Below are 25,828 nucleotides of genomic sequence, written 5' to 3'. Positions count from 1 at the left end.
CAACAAAAATCCATGCAGGCAACTGCCTAAAGCCAACAACTGAGCAGCAAAACAGCTGTAGCCCTAATGCCTGTGTTCCTATTCCTACCTCACTGCTCTGGAAACAAAATTAACTGCCCTGCTGCCAAGAAAGGATGGGATGGAGAACAGGTAACCACCGCTTCTAATCCATGGTCACTAACTATATTCAATGTCATTTTTAGACTACACAGATGTTCTGCATATGAGCTTTTGTGGCTCAGTATATCATTCATTCACTTTAGTAATGCAAGAAAAAGGTCAGAGGATAATACAAAGGGATCAGTCAGCACCAGGATCTGGTATTTCAGTTCATTTCCTTTGTTTCATACCTGCTAGCACTGGTCAAGAAAAAATGAAGTTTGCAGCTATCAACAGTACTATAAATCAGATCTGGAGGAGCTCTGCTGTGTCCCTGTACCGTGCTGTACCTTCAAATAAAAGCAATGGCTTAACACTTCAACAAAACTGGAGTAAAGGCTCAGCATAGGAGATGTAGTTTGTAGTTATTTGAATATAAAATAAATATTAATGATATGGAAATAAACACGCTCAAATGGAGATGCGATTTGAGAAAGGTTTCCCCCAGTTTCATCAGATTTAGGAGAAAAATGCACATCTCTAACCAAGGAAGGCTTTACTACAGACTCCTTTTCAGAACATCAGATTGGCCTTTCCACACATGCAGCTCTGACACATGTTGGTGGAAGAACCTACGGAAAAATCACATCCTTGGATCAAACCCATCAAGCAACTTACCACGAGTACAATCAAACAAAAAAGCACAGCATTTCAGACTATTATTGCACAGAAATTGAAGCAAAAACTTCAAACCAATGATTCCACAGCACACAGAACAGAAGGTCCTCTCTGTACTAATGACATGCACATCTTAGAACCAACACCTAAAGTGATGATGCCAAAACACAGAATATTCCACAATCCAGGCGAATTTCCATTCTTCACCACCAGGCATGCTGCCTATGATTTCACTGCCCTGTAGATATTTTGTGATTTCAGTGGTACGCAGGCACTTTGTACCTTGATTCTCTGGAATAATACCGATCAATTGTGTTATGCTGAATTTCTGTAAGTCCCTGGTTTATGGAACTTTCTACAAAGCAAGGGATCCCTTTTGGCAGTGTGGTAAACCAAGCTGTGAGGTTACAGCCAGTCACTTCGCAGGGACTGTGTGCTTGGGTTAAGATCAGGCACACAGACAAGAGCACAATTCGGGAGCACCCAACATCCTTTAAGTTCTCATCCTTCTGATTTGATGGTAACTTGCCCATGTGTACGTACCCTCTGCCTGGTAAAATGAGTCAGCATTCCTAAAATATCTGGCAATATAAACAAACAAACCTCTTAAGGTTAATTTTTCATATAAACTGTGTAAATAGAGAAGTTGTTTAAAGCAAGACAGAGGACTGCAAATGTTTTTGTTCCTCTGTGGATTTAAATTAAGAAGCATGCTTCCAAAACAGAATAAAGTGAATGCTTTTGACCAAACAGCTGAATAGTACATCAGATCTTCCACTACAATCACACAAAGCACAGCTGTAGATCTTGAGAAGTCACCTGGTCGTTCCCTCTACTTCAAGGCAGAATTATCACTGCCTGTATTACTCCCAACAAATGCTTTTCAGAATTGTTCTTCAAACTCTCCAGTGATGAGATCCTGCAGTAACCCCGGATGCACTTGTTTTCTGAAGTGTTCCAGTGTCATCTTAATAAAGTAACACAGTTTAAAAACTGCTACAGCATTAATATGGCAGATGCACATACAGTGTGAAATCTATAGATATGCTCCTATACTATTAGAGCTCTGGAACAGTAATAGATTTAGTCATACTTCAAACAGCAACAAGTTCACAAAAGCTCCTAAAATGTGGAAAGGGACAACTTGTCCAAGTTATTAGAGTCTTACAGATTTTCTCCACTAGAAATTTTTGTGCACCTGAGTGGGTATGGCCTGAGCCATTTTATCTCTCCATACAGTTCCAGATAACAGCTAGACAGAAGCCTTTTGTGGGCCAGATCCAAACAATGTGTCCGCATGTTAATCACGATTAGAGTAAAAAAGGAACAGATCAGAATACAAGAGAAAATACTTCCTTTTAGAGTAAATCTTTCGCTATCTTGGAGCTGCAGAGCTTAACAACAATTCTGAGACAGCCACACAGTTTCCTGATGAGCAAAGGCTGTGACAAGTCTACAAGGGTTGAGCTTTCATCTAGGCAGGATGAAAAGTATTCCAGGAACAATTTCTGCTGACTAGAATGTGAAGTTGCAGTGTTGTTCCCAGTAAAGCAATGGCTGCCTTGTATTGTAAATGTGAAAAATAACCTGAACTAGAAAAAGTCAGGCAAAGGCCTTTTCATAAACTGAAGTAAAATAGTTAAATCCATCCCTAAAAGCAGGCCTTCTCCCCCACCCCCCAAGAATAAGGAAAACGACACTTTTTATACCTGCAATATATTATCTTCAGCATTTTTACTGACCATCTGCATCACAAAATTATTTTTATCTCAGGTGTCAAGAAACTAATGCATCGTGTTCTAAAAAAAGAAAAAAGGAAAGCAGCTATACAGCATGTAATCACCCATGGAAATCATTCCTATCTAGTTGAATCTCTCGTCTGAAACAACGAAGACTGAAAAAGACATTAAGTTCTGAAACAGAACTTGCACCAAACTTCTCTGAATTCTTATCTTGGCATATCAAGACCCACTGAAGATATTTTGTCTGTTATGCTTCAACCTGATCCAATCTTTGTCAGGATCTCTTAGCAGGGAGTGAAGCACATTAGGGAGTGCACACACACAATCTGGATCTCAAACTGACAGAACACGCAATAGAAGAAATTGTCTTTCATAGATGGCACTAGAAATAACCACGCAGAGCTCTAATACTTAGTAATATCTTTGATTATCTGAGCCCCGTAACACCTGAAGATCAATCAGTTTGAGGACAAAGATGAAATACGATGCACTGCAAGCACATGTGCATCACATCAAGAGCTGGAGTGCCTATTTCTGCACAGTAGCCACCACCACATGAAATGTCACAAAGGTATATGCAGTGCCTAACATTCATTGATTTAATAACGAAGCCAGGCCCCTTACAACTGCAGGGTTCTTTGTGCGCTCAGACCTACAGAGCTGAATGAATTTAAACAAGTTGAATAAAGGTATGGAGAAACCCTGAAGCAACCATGAACCTGAGGCAGGAGCCATCCTGTGTCACACGCCAGACAACTCAAAGGTCAAGACATTAAAGTCCATAAATCGGAGCGTGAAAAGAATGATTAATCTGATAATTGCAGGAAGGTCAGGGAGAACAGACAGAAGACACCCGGCATCTAAAAAGAACAGCAGTAGGTGAAGAACAGGATCTGTGTTTGTCAAAACTACTCTACGATTGATGCAGAGCCTTATGACAACCAGCCTTTAAAGGCTACTTAAGTTGTGGATCCTTCAAGGTATATTTATATATGGCAAGTGGATGGCAAAGGAAAAAGCCTTTAAACAAAATACTTCAAAAGGTAGCACAGAATGAAGTATTCTCCTTGCCCTCCCCCAAAGCAGTCAAACTTAAAGCTCAGTGAGCTCTTGCATGATCTGCACAGAAGCATAAGACTTGCAGTGAGAATCCTGTGCAGATGGCATCTTTAAAGAACAAGAGGTACTCCCACTAAACTGACAAAATAAAATTCACACCCGCAGCCATCCTTTCCCCCCAATATCACACCATATGCTGCCAACAAGTTTTTACCCTTCCTCAAAACAGATTTCATAAATTAATAGCTTAAGGAGTACGATAACTGCCAATGAAGTTTAATGCATCCAAATATATTAATATGCACAAATTATTGTTGATGAACTGGCACAGAGCTATTCCAACGATCCACAACACACAAACCATGCCACATGCTGTTTATGCACATTCCTGGTTTCAGTATATACTGTATCTACCTTCTGTCCACACGAAGCCCAACTCTAGAAGCAGAAAGGAAAGAGCAGAATGGAAGGTCATAGTAAATATAATCCAAAAGTGATCCACAAAAGAACAAAACTGAGATGGAGACCGCTGGCCTTGTTGAAAATGTCATGCTCTCTAATGACATGGAGTCAAACAGGTTAAGATACAATGAAAAATCTTTTTTTTTTATTTTTTACTAGTAAGAAAAGCACCTTCTCATGCTAAGGATACATCTCTGCCCATGACAAGGCAGGCACATGTTAAGGCTGCAATCAGAGTAGCTATGTGGGTTAATTCGCAACTTCCTTATCTGGCTCTTGATTTAGAGATTATGAAACTATCTTTGCACTGACTACACCACTGAATAGTAAAAATATACCCCCCATACCAAGAAAAGCTTTGTTTTTAAGAGAATCGCTTCTATCTAAACAAAGATACCTTGTTCAGAGGGCCAGAATCTAAAGTTCTGGCTATACATTACTGTTGGGCTTTTCTTGATCAGAAGCATCCATTCCTTTATTTTAAAGGAAAAAAGTTCGAGAAGATGTTGACAACTAATATTTACTGTATTTTTCATGTTAAAAGCCTAGTGTTTTGACTGCAAATTAAAGTTACATAATGATTTAGTGAAGAAAGCCCTGCACTGAAAAAAGTTAACTACTTTACCATTAGAGACAGAGATAAAAGACAAATAATTGAGTCAGCAAACATATTACACTTGCAAATTAAATCAGCATACAGGAGGGGAATAAGGGACTTTTTAGTGCTGCTACCTGTCTGTATCCAAACAAGGAAGCTGCATCCGAAGACGTACAGAAAATTTTAGGAGAGTGAAACTGCAACACTGTCTTGAGAAATAAGTTATGTGTATGGAGGAACCACAACCATGGATCCACTTTTAAAAATCCAGAGGAAGAAAATGAGTCTCGAGTTAGAATTTTGGAACATGATCCAAGTCCTGGATCAAGAGCCCTGTCTTCCAAGGATTTTCATGCTGTGAACACAGAGTGCAGCTTCCTTTGTTTCAGCCCCCCAGAGTTACAAAATTAAAATATTTTCTGTGCAAGTAACATGTATGGCAGTTTTCCAAGACGGAATAACAGAAAAATTCAACCTCCAGCTCAATCTGCCTGTTGCACAAAGTAGTTTTAACTTGGGACTGTCTTCCTGGGTTGAATTGAAGGTAAATATCCAGGAGGTCAGTATTGCAGCTCTTACAAACTTCAATGCTTACATTATTGCAGGTGCTTATACACTGGTGTCTCTTGCTGATTTTATTTCCCTACCAACAAAACATGCAAAACAAGCTTTATAGGAAAGGAAAAAGTCAAACCATTTACCACTTATTGTTATTTATATATACATTTAAAGAATTCTTTATAACGAGTATGAAAAAAAACATTATTCTTTAGCCAGCATCGAGTCCACACAAAGGTTCTACTCAGCTTGCTATTCTGTTTTGAAGTAAACTGCTCCCACATAAAGCCACAAAAATTAAAACCTTTAAGAACCCTGAAAGTAAGACTTGCCTCCATAACACACTTAGCACATCACTGCTAAAGCTGCTTTCAATGCCAGCCTATCACGAAGCTCAAACTTCAAGGTAACTTCTCTTCAGAACTGTTTTTGACATTTTGTTAATCTTTACTGGAAAGAAAAGGCATAGGTTTTATTTCTATACACAGCTATTCCAAAATTCCAAGTATCTTACTTCCAGGAGTTGCTAAGAATACTCCCCATCTACAAAAGCAAGTCTGGTGGTTTCTTTAGCAACCTGTACACTACTGCAAAAAGAGATGAACTGAAAAAATATCAGTAGGCCTAACATTGGCCCAAACCAGCTACATTTTCCTTGAATACATAATTCCTTTTCCAATCTATCCCATTACGATTGCTCTTGGAGAAAAGATGTTGCATCTACTGTTATATTTCACCTTGTTACAGCAACCTTACCTTGAGAGCAGAATTAAACCCTGGACAAAAACGTTCTTGTAAAAGGAATCAGTATCCTGCTTTCTTTAACCTTTACAAGCTGAAAAATGTGCACTGCAATTTTTAACTATTCTCCAGTGATCAAGGAAAAAATAGGTAAAATTTTATATTAGCTACCTCTAAAGAATTGTTTTTCCCTCTGAGGAAAAGACAAAAATACAGAGCCATAAACTTTGAGCCCATCTATATACAGCAGGAACATTAAATGGCATAAGCCAAAATGGACGTTTAAATTTCAGTCTTACACCTGATTGATTTGTAAGAGACAAAGAATTCACATAATTACATATTTACTTTTTTAAAAAAATCCAATTAAATTTCCAGTAGTCCAGGCCACAGTAGTGTATCACTGGTGCTAGCTTCTCAAAGAATTTATCCTGTTTTCCTCACATGCGATACTAAAAAGCCTGAAAAGTTTGTTTTATGTTTGAGATGTGCTTCCTGGCATACTCTAATTTCAAGCCTATTAAGGTGAGAGCCCAAGAGCAGTTAATCTTTGCTGGCTTCGCTGGCAGGTGAATGAAAGGACAGCTCAGATGCAGCGTGGCTGCTGTCACCCAAAGGAGATTGAGGTATCCCGTCCCGCACCAGCTTTGTGTGCTGGAACCTCCGCAAGCTGCTGACTGAGTGCAGGAACACAGGAGAGCACATCTAGGTCCCCCCACTTTTTTTTTTTATTTCTCCTGTGAAAGGTATTTTATCTTGCTAAACAGGTGAACTTCAAAAGTCTAGCAAGACTTTCTGAAAGCGTATCTCTACAGCACCCTGTAAATAAAGCTGTGAATAAAAGAAAAATACCCTTTAAATAAAAGGGTGAAAAATTTACCACCACCACCTCTATTTCTATTTTTTTCTTAAAATTCCCCAGGAGCTTTGAGGGAAATAGTTTATTTTACTATCATGTGCATGAATTTCAGATCTCATAGAAATATAACAGAATTGAGGCCAATGGTCAGAGTTGCACAGTAAAGGAGGGATAAAAGGACTCCTCTGATAGCAGAATAATATTTGTTGATTTTATCAAACCTATCTTTTAGTAAACATTTTTCCCACCAGATGGCACTTCTAATTATGAAGTTAGAAAAAAAAAAAAAATTATCAGCCACCAAGGAAACTTTCACTCGAGTAGTCTTAATTAAAGGAGGTTTTCCTTTCCCTCATCACAGTGCAGTTCAAGAAATTCAAGCATCAAAAGAGACTTCCATTCAAGGTGCGCTTTGCGTGGTCCTGATTTTAAACCTAAATCTATTACTGCTTACCAATTAGCAACCTGAAGTTAGAGCTAAAAATTTGATGCTGTACCAAAACACGTTTTTCATTCCACTTTTCCATTTGAACTAACTTAACTAGTATCCAACTAAAAGAAAAAAAAAAAACACACCAGAAAGCCAGTACATTCACAAAAGAATTCCACGTATCGATGTAGCCTTTAAAACCTCCACGTTACTGCTACTTAGGGCCATGAACACATGGCCAACTGTCCACGAACAGCTTACAGGACCCTGAAGGATGAAGAAGAGAACCATAAATATTTTCCAGGCCACCGTTTGCCCTCCCATGCCACCTTTACAGGGGCTTTGCTGCAATATGTATTCCCCTCGTGCTGCCGCCCCATCACGCTGCTTCGCCTTGCACAGCTGCAGGAAACCACCTGCTAGTGCACCACGGTGATTGTTTCTGCCTTCTCCTCCTCCACACACCCCCTTCTTTATGAGGAGGATTTGCTCACTCTTCTGTAAAGGCTATCCCCTCTGCCTTTTTGCAACACTGCAAATGGGAATCCCAGGTGGCTCCTGCTAATTATCCATGTGCCTTGGGAGTCTAATTCTTCCTATTGTTGATGTACCAATCTTCAGCCACAAAGTCACTTCATATGCTAATCAGAGACCAGCTGATCCCAAGCTAGTACTACATGTACTCTGGAGAACTCATCTTCTGGGGGTATTAATGATAACAGCAACACTAGCTTCGGAAAACGGTGCCTGAATGAACCATCTCGCGTGCACTTCCAATCCAACACCATAATAAACTACTTGCTTGTGAACTTGAGCTTGGTCAGTGCCCACTCCTAGTGAGGGCAGCCTCTTCATAGGCTCATAATATACTTGCCTTACACTAATGCTTAAACTGCTATCAGCAAAAGAACATTTCAGAAGGTTATCAATGAGCAATTAAAACATGCTTCCTCCTGACTGCCCTCAGTCTCTGGACTGGTTATCTCTGGAGGTTAAGACATAAGAAGAACGCAAACACCCATTTTTCCTCTTAAAAAAAGCTTTGCCGAGAACATGTTATATGCAAAAGGCAGCTGGTTATGCTTTAACCAACTCTTTTGTGAATGGGACTGATCAACAGATGTGCAATGCTCATAGACGGCTATTAACATGATCTCCATTTTCAGAATCAATAAAACTGGACATTATGCCTGTTTGCTCAACCACTTACCTACCTCAGAAGATACACTCGATTCACTAAGATCTGCTATGGAATTGATAAAAACTTGGTGTCAAAAGAACTGAGAATTAGAAAGAGAAAAATGGGAATGTCCAGATAATTGCAGTATTTCAGTCTGCATATGGGTTCTTCACTGATCTGAAACTGCAAACAGACAAGTCAATGTGAGGAAAGTGAAGGGAAAATACTCTGAAGCAGATATATATTTAGCATCAGGTTAGATGGAGAGAAAAGGCTCAAGGACAATGGCAGGTCTTTTCTTCCTTCAGCTAAGCCTCCAAAGTATTTTTGTGAAAGAAAGCTAGTCTTTTGCTTTTAACTGTAGCCCAAAACTGCATTATGTCTCCTGGGTGCTTTGATTTTTTTTTCCCTCTTTCTAAATCTCAGCGCATAGACAGCTCCAGGGCTCAGTAGGAGAAATTATTAAAAGCATGCCTGCAGAAGTAAAGAGATCAGTCATTTCCCTTATCCCCTGTGTTTCATGAACGCTCCCCCACCCATTCAGTGTTGTATGTGATTTCATGCAACCAGACATGTCCTTTTTAAACAGACTGAAAAAATGTAAAGTCGTTTAAGAGTAAGCATAGCATTCCCTCAAACTGGAAAGAAACACCACGCAAACATGCTTCAATTCCTTAGAAAGGTCACACTCACCTTCAAAATTCTATCAAGCCAACATTTTTTCTTTTTGTCCTGTGCAGTGGTATTAAAGTAATTTTTAACAGTTTTACAAAATATACTGAAGTTTCATAGAACACAAAATCCTGCTGTGAACATGATATGAGCAATCTCTGCCTACTTATTTTTTCCCAGGCTGCTTGAAGTTGCCAAAGTACAGATGTTTTTCCAAATGTCCTTCCTGTTCCACTACTGCAAATGCATATGTCTTTTCTTTAAAGTTACCATTCTATCCACATTTTCAACTTACAAACTTACTCTGTGCTTCTCAGTCCATTTTTTTCAAATAAATACATGCATATATCGGATTAGTTATAACTTACTGTATTGAAAACATGGCAGTAGTTTTATCGATTGTGTTTGGTGTATTTTGACAACAGCAAATGTGTAGAAAATATGACGTTCTGATTACAAAATAAGCAGCATAAAAATTAGGAAAAAAACTTCAGTTTCCTACTTCTAATACGTATAGTTGTATTTCCAGCCTTGTACCTTTGCCATTAAAATGTTACCATGCATTGCACAGTATAGAAAAAAGTCCAATAACCTACAATTTGTAAGGAAGCGGATTCTAACCCCCTATTCCCACAACCAAAACACAACAGGAAAAAATTGGAAAATGCTGTTCATTTTCGTCACCGTTACCTAAATACTCTTCAGCTGTTAGTAGGTATGCCTGCCTTTCAGAGTTCTTTGCTCCAGACTACTGAACTCTATAATTTGATATGCATTTGAAAATTGCCATTTGACACACACTGGAGAACAGATTGCATCATTTCAGAGTCAATACAAAATTGAAGAGACCCTATTTAGTGTTTAAAACATGAAGCAGAAAGATATCACTCTGCTTATTCTGTCTGCAGAATATAGATTTACCAAAACACTTCTATAATTAAGGATCCTAGAGGATACTACAGAAGCTAGAGGATTTCCCTTTATACATCTAACAAGTGATCTGATGTAGACTGGCTTGAGATAATGTCATTCATTTCTGTTAAAGTCTTTACGCATATATCGTCAAAAAAAATCTGATACACAGATGAACTATCATCAGTCGTTGAAGTGACAGAGCAGACATCCTTCTACAGTGAGAAGAAGGTATAAAATAACCAATAGACTAACATAATAAATTTAAGGAAATTTAACTCAGGTAAAAAATATTTATAGAAGAACAACACAATTTTGAAAATTCAAGTGGCTGAGAATCAGTTTCAGAAAGGATTTCTAGAACTTACCTATGGTGCAATTTGTGGTTATTTTTCTCCGCTTGGGGTTGTGTCGTAGCAATTCTAACTCTCGTTTGGTTGGCTCCCATGTTGAATACTTCTCTCCAATGCCTAAGCAGATGAAAAGAAATGTTCAGGAAGTTGTTTAGTAAAAGTATTAAAAACTCTGTTCAAGTTAAAAATTTCAACATACTGTCCATTAAGTTAGAATCAATGTAATTGAGACTGAATCTATGTAAGGAAACGGATTTCCAAAAAAAAATCTTCAAAAAGACTGCAGCCAACCTCCCAACAAACAAGAACTAAAAGAATACCTAGTTCAAATTAATTTTCCATTACTGGATTATAATCCTTCTTCCAGTTAAAAGGAAATGATTTTATGAGAAGGTAAAGGATAACCAAGAAATCTCATCACTGAATTCTGGCTTGTTATTAAATAAATCCAAACTGAGCCAACTTAATGGACAGATACAGTCTTAATCTTTACAGATGAACAGCAGAAATTAGTACTGAACAGGTATATTTTCTTACTACCTGTTTCATAATATATTATTACTAAGTATAACTTCTCCTTATGCAGCACTGGATATTAGCAATTTTAGTACTTAAAGATTCACTTTCAATGACATATCTAATATTACCTAAGAATACAATTAGTAGGTTTAAAGCAACAACCAACCAAACTCTCCAAACACTTATCTGCCCTGTCTCATGAGCTGCAGCTATAATCCGTCAGTATTCTGTTTAAACATTAACACTGTTATTTCCAATACACTTCTTTAGTTCAAAGGGAAGTGCAGTAGAAATGAGTCAGTTAAGTAGTGCAGCGAATTTATTTGAAGTAAGCAGAGCTGTGTTCAGTGTAAATCTGATACAAGAAAAACAATGCAGACTCATGTGCTGACCAGCTAAGTATTGCTGCAGCGCTTTATGTAGCACAGAAAAATTACTATGCAAGGTCAATTATAGTGAGTCACAAAAGCATCTGGGCATTAAAAATAAAGAATAATAAGATGACAAGCAATCTATTCTAAAACTGAGGATTAAAGTCAATTAAGAGTTATTTTTCACAGAATGCATGGAGCAGAAGCAGTGCTGTGCTACAGAAAATAAATTATAAATCATACATATGAAAAGAAGGAGAGTAGAAAATATAGCTAGAGGCTTACACATTCTGCATAATATACATTAAATTTTAATAGCTCTTTGATCTTCACTTTCAGAAATAGCTATGCTTGTCAGAACCTACCCACCCCAAACTGTTCAATTCATAGTTACTACTGACCCTCCAGGTTCTAGCAATAAAAGGTCTCATTTTTGGATTCCTGAGGACAAGAAAATTCATATTTACATGGATGCACCTCTCTATTTTACTTTATTTGATTCAACAATATATTATGCAAGAAGCATAAGAAAGAATACCAGAATCATACAGTCCCTTTCCTTTATCCAAGGTTCAGCATCAAGCTCCACACCCAGGAAAACAGAAAAGGAACTAATTACTGCGTAACAGACTGATGAGATCAAACAGCCACAGTGCTTTGAATACGCTATATAGTATGCATAGGCAAACACTGAATGAAGCAACTTTAGAGACGCACATATGGACAGTTAACATATGACAGAACGTTGGCCTCCAATAAGTTTTATATTGGATGTCTTCAGCAACCTTTTTGTATTTGTAACATTCCCTTAGGAATTTACAGAAAATGGTCTTTAAAAACAAGAACTCAAAATCATTTTCAACGCCTTGTTAGCACCAGCTCTTGCACTGGTCCACTATAAACTCAAATTCCTGTGTTTGGTTTCACCATACTTTAAACATATTGGCGAAGTTAGTACAGAGTGAGAGCAAAACGAGATCTCAAAATTAAAAAGAAGAAAAAAAAAAAAACAACTTCAGATATGTTAAAATCCTGGTTTTAAAAAATTAAAAACAATTAACACCTGGAAACACATGTGCGCTCAACTTTAGGCATGCAATAGTCCCACACATCAGTGAGACTACTGATATATAAATATATATATCTATATACAATTATACGGCTTAAATGCTTATAAAGGATGGTAACAAAAGCATTTAACGAGAGCAACTCTTCAAGTAAAGTTAAATATGACAGACTGGATTACTTTGCAGGATTCTGGGTGAACTGAATATTGTTTAGTTAAAATAAATGAAATCAAAACAGAAAAACATGTACAGTTCATGTCACAACAAACAGCGTAAAACAGACAAAACTTTCTTACAGAACCCTTTCATTAGAAAGAGTACAAGTTAAGCCAGAGACTGAAACTAAAAATAATTTAAAAAAAAAAATCTGTTCCTGCTGTATACTTTAACAAGAACATTGAGACTTTAAACTTCATTACCCTTGAAAATTTGGAAAAAGAAAAAAAAACACACAACAGATCCACTTATTAGGGATGATTCAATGTTTTAAAGTTAAAAATATATAATATAGTAGTAAAAAAAAAAAAGTTTAATAACACCCACAAACATGCCAAAAAATCCAATATAAATTACCTTAAAGATTTGCAAAACATGCATAGATTACTCATTATAATTACGGGAAAGTAGCGTTATTAGAGTGAATATTCATCATTTTAAAGATGAAAAAACAGAGATTCAAGTTAGGATATGAAATCTCCACCTAAGAATTAATTTTATTAGGCTGATTTTCATTTTTCAGAGAATGAAAAGTTTTCGGGGATGAATGAAGTAGAAGACAATTAAGGCTCTAGTTTATAAAAATCATAATTTTGCAACTAAACATTAACACGGATTGCTTACTTTGCAATCCTTTAGCAAATCCCATTTCATCCCCACCAAAAAATCCAAACATTAAATAAAATGAAGGGCCCAGTATATTCTCATCTCCCTCGTTACTAAAGAATATTGAATTAAAAAAAAAAAAAAAAAAAAAAGGTTTGGGTTGAGTTACAACTTGTTCAGAGTTATATCACATAACCCTGAACTATAGTTGGGCTTGTAAACTCATCGTACTGTAACAGTTAACATTACAAGACTATGAAATGACTCTCATGATATTTGGGGTTTTTCTTAAAGTTTCTTCTCCAGGCATCATGTTGTTATGTGAGCAATTATTAAAAGTGTATATTAATACCCTTCAAGTACTGTAGGTAGAAGCTTGAAAATATACAACATTTACACTTCACTTTTAAGGCAATCTCAGTTTTTGCATACTTCAGTTCTTTTATTTGGTAACAGGGTCTAACATAAATTAACTCTCTCATAGAAATATAAAAATGAAACAATATGTACATGTACTAATCTTGTCATTCATTTTGGAAGAGGGAGGGTTCCCTCCCGCTTTATAGTTTCTGATTTTTCAGATAGGGGGAGATGGATTTAAGCAATGGGGAAAGAAGGGCGTAATTCTCTACTACTTCTCACATACGTATTTCTTTTTCATTCCTCAGATAAATTTTGCTAAGAAACATGCATGGTTTCACAATGCAAAGCCATAAAACAAAAGCTTTTTTTTTGCCACAACTTTCAAGAAAAATGTCTATAGGATGTACTCCAGTAATCTAAAATGTATTTTTGCCTACTCCTCCATCTTGCATCTTCCCTGGTCATTACAGATTTGCTCTCTGGGGACAGAAGATGCAACGTGCATTCATACATAGATGTATGTGTGTGTATATACAAACAAATGCCGTGCCACTAACTAGCCATTTAACCAATACAGAGACCAGTTAACCAGTACAGAGGAGGCTTTCTGCCTGGTAGTTCCTCCCTCAATGACTCTTCCCTTCGCCACATGCCTTCATGGCCCAAGGGGACAAGACGAACCACCAGTTACCTCAGCATACATGCTACAGCAGCTGGGAGTAGGCTGGAGGACAAACTGGCTGCTTCTTGGTCCAGAAGGCATGAGCCTATCATTCATTAAGGCTGACATAATTAAGAAAATGCTCTTTGAATTTACACATTCAGAAGTAAGGAAGTGGGAGGCCTTGCTCTTCTAGAGCATCATGAGCACTTGTTACGCTGCTGTAGTTGACTAATTTGAGACCCAGGACAACAACACATTTTAGAAAGGTTTGAAGGAGCCTTCAGAAGAGGGGCATAGCCTAAATGCAAGGTCCAAAACCACATCTCCGTTTCATCATGCTTTGAAAAGTGCTTTATGCTAATGCGTTTTATTCTTTACTTTCTGGAGAGCTCACTGGCAACCTCTCTGTCCTCCCTTCCTCTGACTGAACTCCTTCAAAACAGCAAATAAAAAGAAAGCAGAACACGATCTGTAGTAGGAACTAAGTAAAAGCAGCTGTACTTTTGATAGACCATCAGAAAAGCTCTAGTTAATACGATGTTAGCTGCTATTTTTAAAATTGGAAATGAGGTTAAGAATGGTTTGAAGTCATATCAGCCCTGACCAAGGCTGTCACATTGAAACAGGATGCCATGGATTCACTACGAGACATTAGTAGACAGAAGTTGTCTGTCTTCAAATAGAGACTTTCCCACTTTAAGAAAACACACCCCTAGAGGCCACTGAAAATGGATGATGAGCTACTATCACTGATGCTTAAAAAATACTTGGTTTAAGATAAATGCTACTTCCTTTCCCTTCCAATAAAAAAAAGACAAAAGGTTTGTTTTGGAGTAGTTCTGTCACGGGAAGGGCATATGAAATTAAGTCTGCTGTAATTATTCACTCATTGGAACTTATCCAAACAAGAGGAAAACAATTTGCATGATAAAACTGGCATTCTTAACTGTGATTCATGTCTAAAATGGCAGGATAATCAGCAAAGGGACGCTTGTTAGTGAAGTGCGTCGCCAGCCCACGCCTCTTACCTGTCATTGTACACTGGTAGTGAGAAACCACTGTTGGGGTGAAGGCTAAAAAAGAAAAAATTAGGGAAAGCAAACTGAATAATAAAACAAATGTGTGTACATATATTTGTGTGTAAATATTTCTACATAGATACTGTGCGTGTAACGTGAAAGCACAGGTGTGAAAGTAAGCTGGCACGTTCTATTAAAAAAACAAAAACAAAAATCACACACAAAGGTGGCATTTCATGTGAGGGGAACAGACTTCTTGCCTACAACACCTACACATTAGCCTAAAGGAGCAGATCGTCACATTTTCTACCTAGTACAGATCTGACTGATATGCACGTTTTGCAGGATTAATGTTAGATCTTTTATATATATATTTTGCAATTAAAACTAATATATTTTTACAATACCTACAATTAGGTGTGGCGCACATGTTAAAAACTAGCAGTCTAACTCCTGGAAAGCACTAAACATCTCTCTCCCATGGCCTGCACAGCTATTTCTAAAGAGCTCTTTTCTTCCCCTTACTGTTTTTTGCCATTGACAAATGGGAGGGACAGGTATGATTAAAAACAAACAAGAAATTCAGGCAGGAAAACCAAACCTTGTAATTTCCAAGCTTTTCGTTGTTCTTCTTTGGCAATTTGTTCCATGTCTTTGTCGTATATGTAATCTTGACACATAAAGCAGTATATACCCCCATACAAAAGGTCTATGGCTGCAAAACAGAAGGGAAGTTGGGGAAGAGGAAAAAGACATGAGTTCATAAACTAGAAGACATTTTACAAGCAGGCTTCTGAGTTAGGCACTCCTTCTTCTATACAGTCCACAACAAAATATCTGTACCTTAGAGTCTAAAAAGAAAAAGAAAAAAAAACAGAAAGAAAAAACAAATTTTCCAGTGATTGTATGACTTATTCAATTGCTTCTGGCACAGCAAGACAACAAAGTGCTAGCTGCCTCAAAATTGTTGGCAACTCACAATATACCTTTCAGACTAAGACGTAAGTAACCAAAAGTCATAATTTCAGTCACTGACTGTTCTATATGCAAAAGTAGCACTGTACTGTAATCTTAAGATTTGATATTGAATTGTTTTTTCTATTACATATATTCAAAGCCATTAGAATGATTAGAAAGCACCTATTTAAAAAACAACTGAAAACTCAAACAGAATAGAAAACTTATTATATACTTGTCCAGGGACACAGTTTTCTGCGGTAGTTTATTCCACAGGTTAGGTATCTCACAATTCGCTTTGTTTAAAATGTTCTTTTTAAATGGACATATGAATGTTAACAACATTTTTCTTTCACAACCCTAAAGAAAATAAAGCCAATAAACAAAATAAATCAGCTAACTGGGATATGACCTTTTGCTTGTAGATAGGCCGAGGGAGGAATAAATTGCAAATTAATCGTAGCAAAGTGCTGTTTTCCAGCACATTGAAACATACAAAAGCCAAAAAGAAAAACAGAAAATAAAATAGCAATAATAAAATATAATCTGCATCTAGCAGACAGCTGAGTAGCACATCACCATCTTCCCTCTGGAATTTTATTTCTAAATTCCTTTTATTTTTGGATAAAAATACTATGAAAATAATCTCACTACAGTGGAAACTAGTTTTAAACAAAGGAAACGATTACCACATTCAGTGGCCTGCAAGAAACAGCACCGAATTACTCTGAAGTCGTAAATAAGCGTAACCACACGCCACACGGCAGGAATTCCGCCGTCCGTGCTACCAGGCAGCAAAGGTAAATCTTCCACGCTCACGGTGCCACGACCAGCTCCAGCCACACAGTGCCCAAGTCAATCTGCAGCAACTGCGAGCAGCAAAAAACCCACCAGCTTCAGCAGAGGTGGAATTAGAAGTTGCAACGGTATCAGACGTGGGCTCTGATTAGCGCTCCACCTTTAACTTCAGTAGTAAAATTAAGATTGGTAAGGTTTCTAACCGTATCTCATTCATCCTTCACGGCCTCTACCCCTATCGTTTAGTCCTTTGTGTCCTTTTCTCCTCCTTCTTTCAAGATCTCTCTTTCAATCATTAGGTCAATTTGTTTGTTACTTCTGCTAAGTAATAAATAGATCAGTAACTTTAAAGAAGTTTGTGTAACGTCTATTATCTGTCGCATTATTTTATTCTTTTGCTTTGTGTATTTGGACCACAATCGGTTTGTGGAAAAGGATATGGACGGCTAGCATTACCTTACGTAATGCCTGGGCCACCAGGGTTTTCACCCCGCTATCTGGAAGACGTCAAGTCCTTTAACAGGTTATCACAGAAAGGGATGAGAACCTTAACTATAGTGGAGACCAGTAACAAAGCACTATGCTAGGAAAAAATCACAATTAAGCTACCCAGTTTCAGAGTTAAACAATATTTACCCCATTATCTACTGCACTACCAGTTATGCACAATTATAAAAAAAGAAATTGAAAAATTCAAGTATCCGTTTCAAAAAACAAAATCTAACTTTGTACTATATTTTGTACTTCTAAAAGACCCCAAAACACCCAGGTCAAATAAAAAAGGCTGGAGTATTAGATTCTAGCAGAATATAAGATAAATGGGGCACTTTGTGTGCACTAATATGTTCACTCTATGATCAGAATGGGTAGCCGTATGTTGTGCTTCCTTACTTCTCCACGCTTTCTAGCTTTACACGTGTGAGTGATGAATGTCAAGACCAAAACCAACAAGAGATCACCTTACATAAGCCACTTATTCAGAGCAGAATGAATTTCTGGTGTAAAGAATCAGAAAGTTTAACAGAAACACTGGCTTAGTAAAAGCCGTAATTGTCCACTGCCTGATTAAGGACTCTTGAGAAAACGTCCTCTCTTCAGCATACTTATGTGAACAATACAGTTGTATATATGCCAACACTTTTAATGTCATTAAAAAGACTGCAATAGGTTTTGGACAAATTACCTCAAGCACCAATAAAAAGGAGGTTACACAGGCCTGATTGTAACCCAGAGGAAGGGCAGGAATTTCTAATGAAAGACAAAAGACAGCTGCTCAGTTTCAGGATCCTAGAAAAAGAGAGCCCACTGGTAAGGTCTGTAAGTTTCAAATTAGTGTGATTTAAATTTTTAAACTGAATTGCTCTGAGGCTCTAGCCCAAATTGAAACACCAACCGGAAAATTCAGTAAAAAACACTACAACAGTTAAGTATGCAAATGCACATTACGAATTTCATATTCACATTAGCATTTGGGATCACAAAGCTAACAAAAACGGGCCTCAATTTCATAAGAAGTTTGGGAACTACTGACCTAGAAACAATGCCTAGACGTTTCAGATTAAACTACTGCCAACTTTGCCACGATGTCCCACATTCCTCACTATGAATGTCCCTTTTACTAGGCTCCTCTGTAAGGCTGCTACTCCTACCTTCCAGGTATCTGCTGTTCTTCACACTACTACTCCCCCCTCCGAAAACAATCAAGTAACAACTCATGAGGTTGAAGATACTTTTTTTTTCCCTCCAAAAATCAAAGCAAACATTTAATTAGCTCTTATCAGTGTATTTTAATTCAGTTTTTATCTTAATACACATACAAAATTGATTACACTGCAAAACTAAAATATGCATTCAGTAGAAGTATAGGGTTTTTTCTTTAATAGGAAAGAACCGGAAGCTTAAAAAAAATTGTCATGTCATTTTATTAAATTTTATTATTCTGCATTCTTGACCCAGGAACACAAAATACGTACTTGGGGGTTCAGAGGCAAAATAATTCAATAATGAAAAGGCCTCTTGCAACGTAACATTTTTCTTTGCCTTTTATACCTTCTATACTGACAACAGGCTACCATTATTCTAAGTCAGTTCTCCTCATATCCCTTCATATATAAAACTCTAAACAGATGCAACAAAAGCAGAGAAAAAGCCGAAAGATTTTTGTTTAAAAATAAAGCCATCGGCCAGAAGAAACATAGGCACCACAGAAAACCATGCAAGAATGAGAGCAACTTTATCAACCGGTGCAAGTGACAATAAATTTCAAAAGACAACAATTCAGAGGTGAAAGTATAAACTCAGGCAGCAAAAGGTCTGCAACCCCTCCCCGTCTGGGAGCCATGTGAAGTGTTTTGTTTCAGCTTGAGTGCTTTACTTTTGCCAAATATATCCACTGACGTCTTGTGAAAATGTTGAGACCAGATAGTGGGAACAAGATAACGGTACGTAAAAAAGCAGGAAACGATGCCACACCTAGAGCACGCGTGCGTGCAAATCTTACCCAAGTAAGAAACGTGCATGTTTAGTTTTTGAAAGGCCCAGGTGAATAGAACTAATGCTGCTTAGCTAAACATGGGATGTTTCACTGTAATATATGATAGCCTTTCATTAGGTGACTTATTTGTGATTCACATTTTGGTATCTTCCTTGGAAAGCTAACAGCATTGAAGGACAACAAAATTGACAGCAACACAGAATTAAGGTCTGTGAATTACTATGCTAAATTCACACTTTTATTTTAGGATGATACCTATAATAAAATTAATTCTGATAAGAATTTCTGCGACTCAATCTTGGCATGTTACCAACCTGAAATCAACACACATGCATGTTCTTTCCAAGTTACTTATATTCCATCCAACTCCAACATATAAATTAAATTGCTAGTTTTTAAGACAGTATTCTAAGCCAATATTCTAGGCTAATTCATACTCCTTTTGTTTCACACCTTAACTGTTAATCGTTAAACCATTTTCAGATATTAGTCTCAAGTTCACGGTAAGTTTCTGATTGCCTTCTTCCTGTTTTCCTCGTACCTGGAAACTTCACCACAGATAAGATTCTTAACTGATAAGATATTAAAATTTACAGGCAGGACAAAATCTCACTGATCTCCATTAAAAGATACATACATACACACACCGAAACACCCTAGCAGACTCATCTGAAGCATTCATTGACTTGTATACTTGATCTTTTACAAGGAAAAGGTGAGCAGACACATTAAAGGCTAGTTACTTACTCTTTTCCCTCATCTTTTGTGTTTGTCACTGCAACTGCAGCGTTATTAACCCTCCAAGTTACACAACAGGAATATGTACAAGTACGTGTGCGTATAAAGAGATGCCCTGGTAACCCTTATGGAGTCTAGATACCAAAAATGTTTTTAACTGTTAGTTTAGAGGAATCATGGTCTGTCAGAATATTTCTGTGCGTTTATTAAGAACAGAATATTAACTCCAACTTGACCTCATTCAGGAAATATACGTATCATATACACGCACACTACCTACACATGTGTGGATGCACACAGTATACAAAAGAGGAGCCCATTGCAAGCTTATACCTACAGCTGCCCTGCAGTTCCCATTGTACAAGATGCTTTGTCTTTTTCCAGTCTTTTCCCTGCCCTTCTGTGACCTTACAAACTTCAACCATTCCCTTGTTTGCAGCAAACCTTTGAAAATTTAAAAGGATGAAAAGGCCTTGTGGCTGAAGCACCTTTTCTCGATCCCACAAAATTTTACTCAGCTTTAAAAGGGAGAAATTGTTAAACGCTGCAGATGCAATCTTCCTTTGAAATTTGGGGACAGAATCCTGATGGTGGTTACCAGATTTTGTGCTGCTCCATATGACACGATGCGAACTGCTTACACTCATCTGCATATTCTCATCTGATCAAGGCAGACTTCCCTCAAAGCACCATCTTCAAAAAATGCAGCAGTAAAATCCAGAACTGCACAGAAGTTAGTAGCTGGGGCTGAGGCAAGCAGATGTATGCAGAGCTGACAATATGCAGGCAACTATTCAGGAGGTGGCTTTCTGAGGGCTGAGAATAGTCCAGGAGCACAGAGAACTCTTCAGGAGTCATTTCTGATACCAAGAAGAGCTGCTGTGAGAAGGCTTACAAGAGCTCACAACTACCAGAGCAGCTCCTAGCAGAAGACAAATTGCAATAACCAACTGCCTGCCAGCTTCTTACTACTTCAGTCTGGTTTATAAAATTTATGCCACAGCAGAAGCAAATGAGAATTTGCCTTTTTTTTTTTTTTTTTTAATGCAATACTTTGCATGATGCATCCTAGAACAGATTTTTTAATGGCTATGAGAAACAACGGAGGTTCACATCCATACCCCCTACGGCTGACCAACGTATCCAAAATGCTTTCCTCCTCCTCTGCTTCCCATCACCGACCCTCTGCTTTACATCACAAGGATATTATTAGGATGAGATACAGAGAGTTCATGCTTCCTATTATGACGTTTCATATCATTTTTATTCCTGTAGGCAATGAGGCTATTTAGTTCTTATCATGGGACTACCCAGCCCTCCTCGGTGTAAGCAATACCTCTGAACTTTGTGACCGCCACAAATTCCACCCAGAGACCTAACTCCTTCTCCTCAGCCAAACAGCAGAAAATGTGGTCTGGTTCTGCAAGTGAAGGCTGCATCCTGCACACACTACTTTCAATGTACTTGTCATCAGCCTCCCTTTATTCGGCCTCACATCTACAATTCTTATATTAATCCCTGTCATTTCTACCCAAGTAGAGATTTCCAAGGGAACAAAGTGTCAAATTCTTCACTTGATCTAGACAAATTAGGTTCAGTTTGTTTGTTTTAAGAGAAAGGAAGTAAGCAATTATCAGAAAGACATTAATCTGACATGATCGATCTCTGACAGAACTGCAATATATTAAATCCTATTTTCCATTTGCCCTCATCTCCTTAAGAGGCTTTTTGCTCCAACACCTACAGTAAAGCAAAGCATTAGAACCGAAGTCAAATCAAGAGGCTGGTAAAATGCCCAGATGACCTTTTTTCTACCCCTTTCTGGAGGTGGATGCAAAAGGAAAAACCAGACTGCTACTCCAGCACTGCAATACACTGCACTGGGAGCTGTGTTAATTGCCCTTCTGCACAGAGAGGTACAATCAAAGTCTCACTTGTTTACAAAAGAACTCTGCTTTGCTGCCATCGTGCAGAATTAACATTACTGTCAATGCTTTCCAACTCAAATGGAAATTAAGTATTTTTTACTGTCATGTCTTAACATAAAATTGTTCTGTTTCTACATATTAAATTCTAAGAGGCAGCTACACATTAGCAGCAGTGACAGGATTTTTTTTTTCCTTTGGCCAACTTGAAGTATAGAAACCATTTTTTTGTTGTTTCGTTTGAATCAGATGAACATTTTTAGTTGTTTTCTGAGGAAAGTGGAAATTTTCTGAATTCTACAAACAAACACCCTCACCTTACTCTACGAGCATTACTACTGTGCTCACCCATCCAGTTCCTCTCACCACAAACAGACTTATAGGAGCATATACTTAGAAAAACCAGTTCCTCAACAAACAGTTTGTGATCTAATAAATAATGAATGCACTCTAAGAGGACTCATTTTGAAAAGGACTATGTTTGCCAGTCTTCTTAGAAACCAAATGGTATGTCAGTTTTCCAGCTTTTTCTTATTCAGTCTTTTAACCAACGAACCCCTGTCCTTCTGCTTCACTTATCTCTAACAGGGCTTCAGAGTAGACCAAGACTTCAACCAAAAAATATATTAGGTGCCATTCTAAGATACTACTGAACGTGTCAAGAGAGTATCTGAAACAGATACAAGCATAGTAAGGAAATGCAAGAGTTGGCTCCTACCAAGGAGTAGGTCTACAGAGCTTTGACATTGTAAGTGAACTGATCTAACTCAGAGCATCTGTAACGTGGATCTTCCTTAGCCTCACCAGTTATTTTTCTTGCACACATGCATGTCTGCATTCATATATAAAAATAAAAGCATGTGGGGCAAAACTGCCAAGCAAAGTCACAAATATTCCATTCTGAAAAATGAGTAACTTTGTTTTCTCATACGATAAACCTCCCTAAAAAGTTTTAGATATTATGTAAAGGAAACAAACTATTCACCCACAGAGAATATTAAAACCTAAACCGAAAAACTACGTAACAGCAACATAGCTCTGACACAGAACAGGAAAAATCCAAGTAGCCTCAAGGCTTTGAGGTCCCAGAAAGGCTGGCCTTATATACCACTTTCTAAAAGTTGTCACATCTGTGTAGAAATTGCATGTTGCTTAAACAATTCCCATCCTAGTACAAGTATCAACCTACCACGGTGAGCCTGTGCAATGCAAAGCTAGATTTTACCTCGCCTACCCACCACCCATATCCACAATTCAAGGAATGTATTCAAGTAAGTACAGTATTATTAACAGGCAAGCAGATGCAAGAGCACAGGTATCACTGTAAGGTCATGATGCAAGTGTCTAATTTGTATTGCTCAGGGAAGCAGAGATAACAAGGGATGTATTTTAAGAACACTCCAGACTGCGATCCTGAAGGCTCCTGAAACATATAGCAGTTAGCTGCAAAAACATCACTTCCAGTGCTCAGACAGCTGTTACAGCTGAAATCTATGATATTTCTTAGAACCCTGATTAAGTGTGCAACTCCTGCTAGTCTCCATGGAGACTGATGTTGGCTCAGCAAAAAGTCACCAAGTGTTTTAAAATAATTCCTGTTCGTTTTGAAATTTCTAAGCACTTAACCCATTTCTGCCTATCGGATGTTATTTCCCCAACGAAAATTGCAGCAGTAAATGCAACCAAAAATACTAGCAAAACTACACATTTTTACAGCTCATTTCACATGCAGCTGGAAGTTAAACACCAAAACATACATTAAAAAAAAAAAAGGAACCTCCAAAAGCAGAAATCAAGCAGTCAGTTGTACTATCTTCACATTGTATGCGTGTGAGCACTGAGTACTTTCCATTTAACTGCAAACAAACACTTCTTTGGAATGATATTAGATGATACTCTGCGTCAACTTTGCCCCTTTTTATCTAAAGGCTGTGTATATTTTGGTAAGTACCTTCTCTTACACACTTCTGCAGTTATTTTCATGGTGTGACACAATTAAGTCTTGAAGTAAGAGTGCATCCTCAAAGCACCTACCTCCTCTGTCCAGTTTCTGCTTTTCCTATATACCAAGGAAACCCAAGACATTTCACTATAACAGACACCAGCAAATTCTAACTTGCACAAAAATGAGCATGGAAAAATTTAGGCTTCCCAAATACATAGCTAAAACAGCAGCTCACAACACATACAATTAAAAGGCTCTTTTAAAGGAGCTGTCCTTAAATACAGCAAGCTTGAAGGTAAAAATATTACAGTGTTTACGCAGTATCCACAGATAAATAGCCAAATACTTTCTAATGGTCTTAATTTAGCACTGTATTTTTTTAAACCCTAAGCCTGTCCATAAGCTTAAAGTGGCACAAAGTGGTCTTTTATACATATATATATATATTACCAGAAAAACTTAGATTTTTTTTTTTCACTAGACTAAAATCCTTAGAGTTTTATTAATTTCTACTTCTGCATTGGTAAAGATTCCCAAGCAACCTAACCAAAAGAACTGACCTTAAAAGCTCTTCGGAGATTATACCCTGTAAAAAGTGATTAAAAATATCATATAGTTTTTTTGGTTGCCTTTTTTCTGTGCGTCCTGGAATATGACTTCATTGGCCTACTTCTGTTTCCAGCATTTCTAAACCAAACAACACCCCACTTCCAAAACCTCAACCTTTCTATTATGGTAAGCAACACGTTGCCACCAAGCCATCATGCAAAGAAAAAAAATTCAAAGAAGGGCTGAGGTTGGAAGGGACCTCCGGAGGTTACCTTGTCTCATCACCCTGCTCCATCAGGGCCACCTAGAGCATGTTGCCCAGGACTACATCCACATCTCCAGATGTGGCCTTATCAGTGCTCACTGATGTCAGGTATCTTCTCATAGCAGCACATTTCATTTTTCTTCTTATGGTTCTTATTTACAGCACAGCTATCTGGGCTTCAGTTTATACTGAATATTGATGCCCACCTTGACACTAAGAATTATGACCATGTCACTCTCTAAAAGGCCAGCAATTTCATAAGCATCACGGATATTCAGTACTATTTTTACAGTATTCTATTTTTCAGAGAGTTTAGAAACTTAAGCTACACAACTACGAAGTCTACATTTTTCTTTCTTGACACATGAAGGAAGAAAGTATAACAGTTTGCTGGTTTAAGTCATCTTTTCCATAAACAGTAAACTTACATACCAGTTTCTTAAGCGCAGCATTACACAGCACTATGGCCTTATAGTGCACCTTTGTCTTCAAGGAAAATAAAGTCTGTTCCATCAGCGCTTACAGTAAGTGAAATGAGAAGGTAGCCCCAACCGTAAAGAGAAAATTTATTCCAGGAAAGAATGTCTTTTTTCCTGTATCATTGTATCAAGAACGTATCTTCCTTCATTCAAAGAAAAACTGTGTTGTATAGCAAGCAAATTTGGATTCAACTGTAGTTCTGATTTTTCATGATCTTATTTCCCCCCTCAATAAATATTTAATTAAAGATGTTCTCTGTACTGCACACTACTTCCTTCTTTCAAGACCAATGCTTTCTTCTGGTTTCTTCCTTCAAACCAGTGCTTGCTTCTGGTTTTGTTGTGGCTTTAAGTAGCAAGCTAAGCAACATGAAATCCCAAGGTCTAGCATCCTCATTTTCCTTACATAAGCTAATAAACGTTTGTCACAAATAGGTCATGGTCATTTGACATTCAAAACCAATTTAGTCCCATTGGAACCAACCTTGATGACTTCATCCTCCAAATAAA

The 25,828-nt window shown here is 37.6% G+C and overlaps 1 protein-coding gene across 4 annotated transcripts in view; it reads right to left on the bottom strand.

Annotated features, from left to right (window-relative positions):
* Window positions 1-25,828, bottom strand: part of USP22 (ubiquitin specific peptidase 22) — a 98,455-nt gene that overhangs the window by 33,558 nt on the left and 39,069 nt on the right. For 3 of the 4 annotated variants that reach the window (XR_014618871.1, XM_084295651.1, XM_084295653.1), the window contains exons 3-5: window positions 15,770-15,883; window positions 15,178-15,222; window positions 10,359-10,460 (exon numbers count right to left, since the gene is read on the bottom strand). Coding sequence is in view for 3 of the 4 variants with exons in the window: in XM_084295651.1 (XP_084151777.1) it covers window positions 10,359-10,460; window positions 15,178-15,222; window positions 15,770-15,883 (261 nt within the window). In the remaining variant the exon portion in view is untranslated. The remainder of the gene's footprint in view (window positions 1-10,358; window positions 10,461-15,177; window positions 15,223-15,769; window positions 15,884-25,828) is intronic. The other variant, XM_084295652.1, reaches the window with a different exon arrangement.

This window comes from Netta rufina, assembly GCF_964035555.1.
Source record: "Netta rufina genome assembly, chromosome: 15".
NCBI lineage: Eukaryota > Metazoa > Chordata > Aves > Anseriformes > Anatidae > Netta > Netta rufina.
Note: the sequence above shows the minus strand (reverse complement) of the source record. Positions and strands in the feature narration are given on the sequence as shown.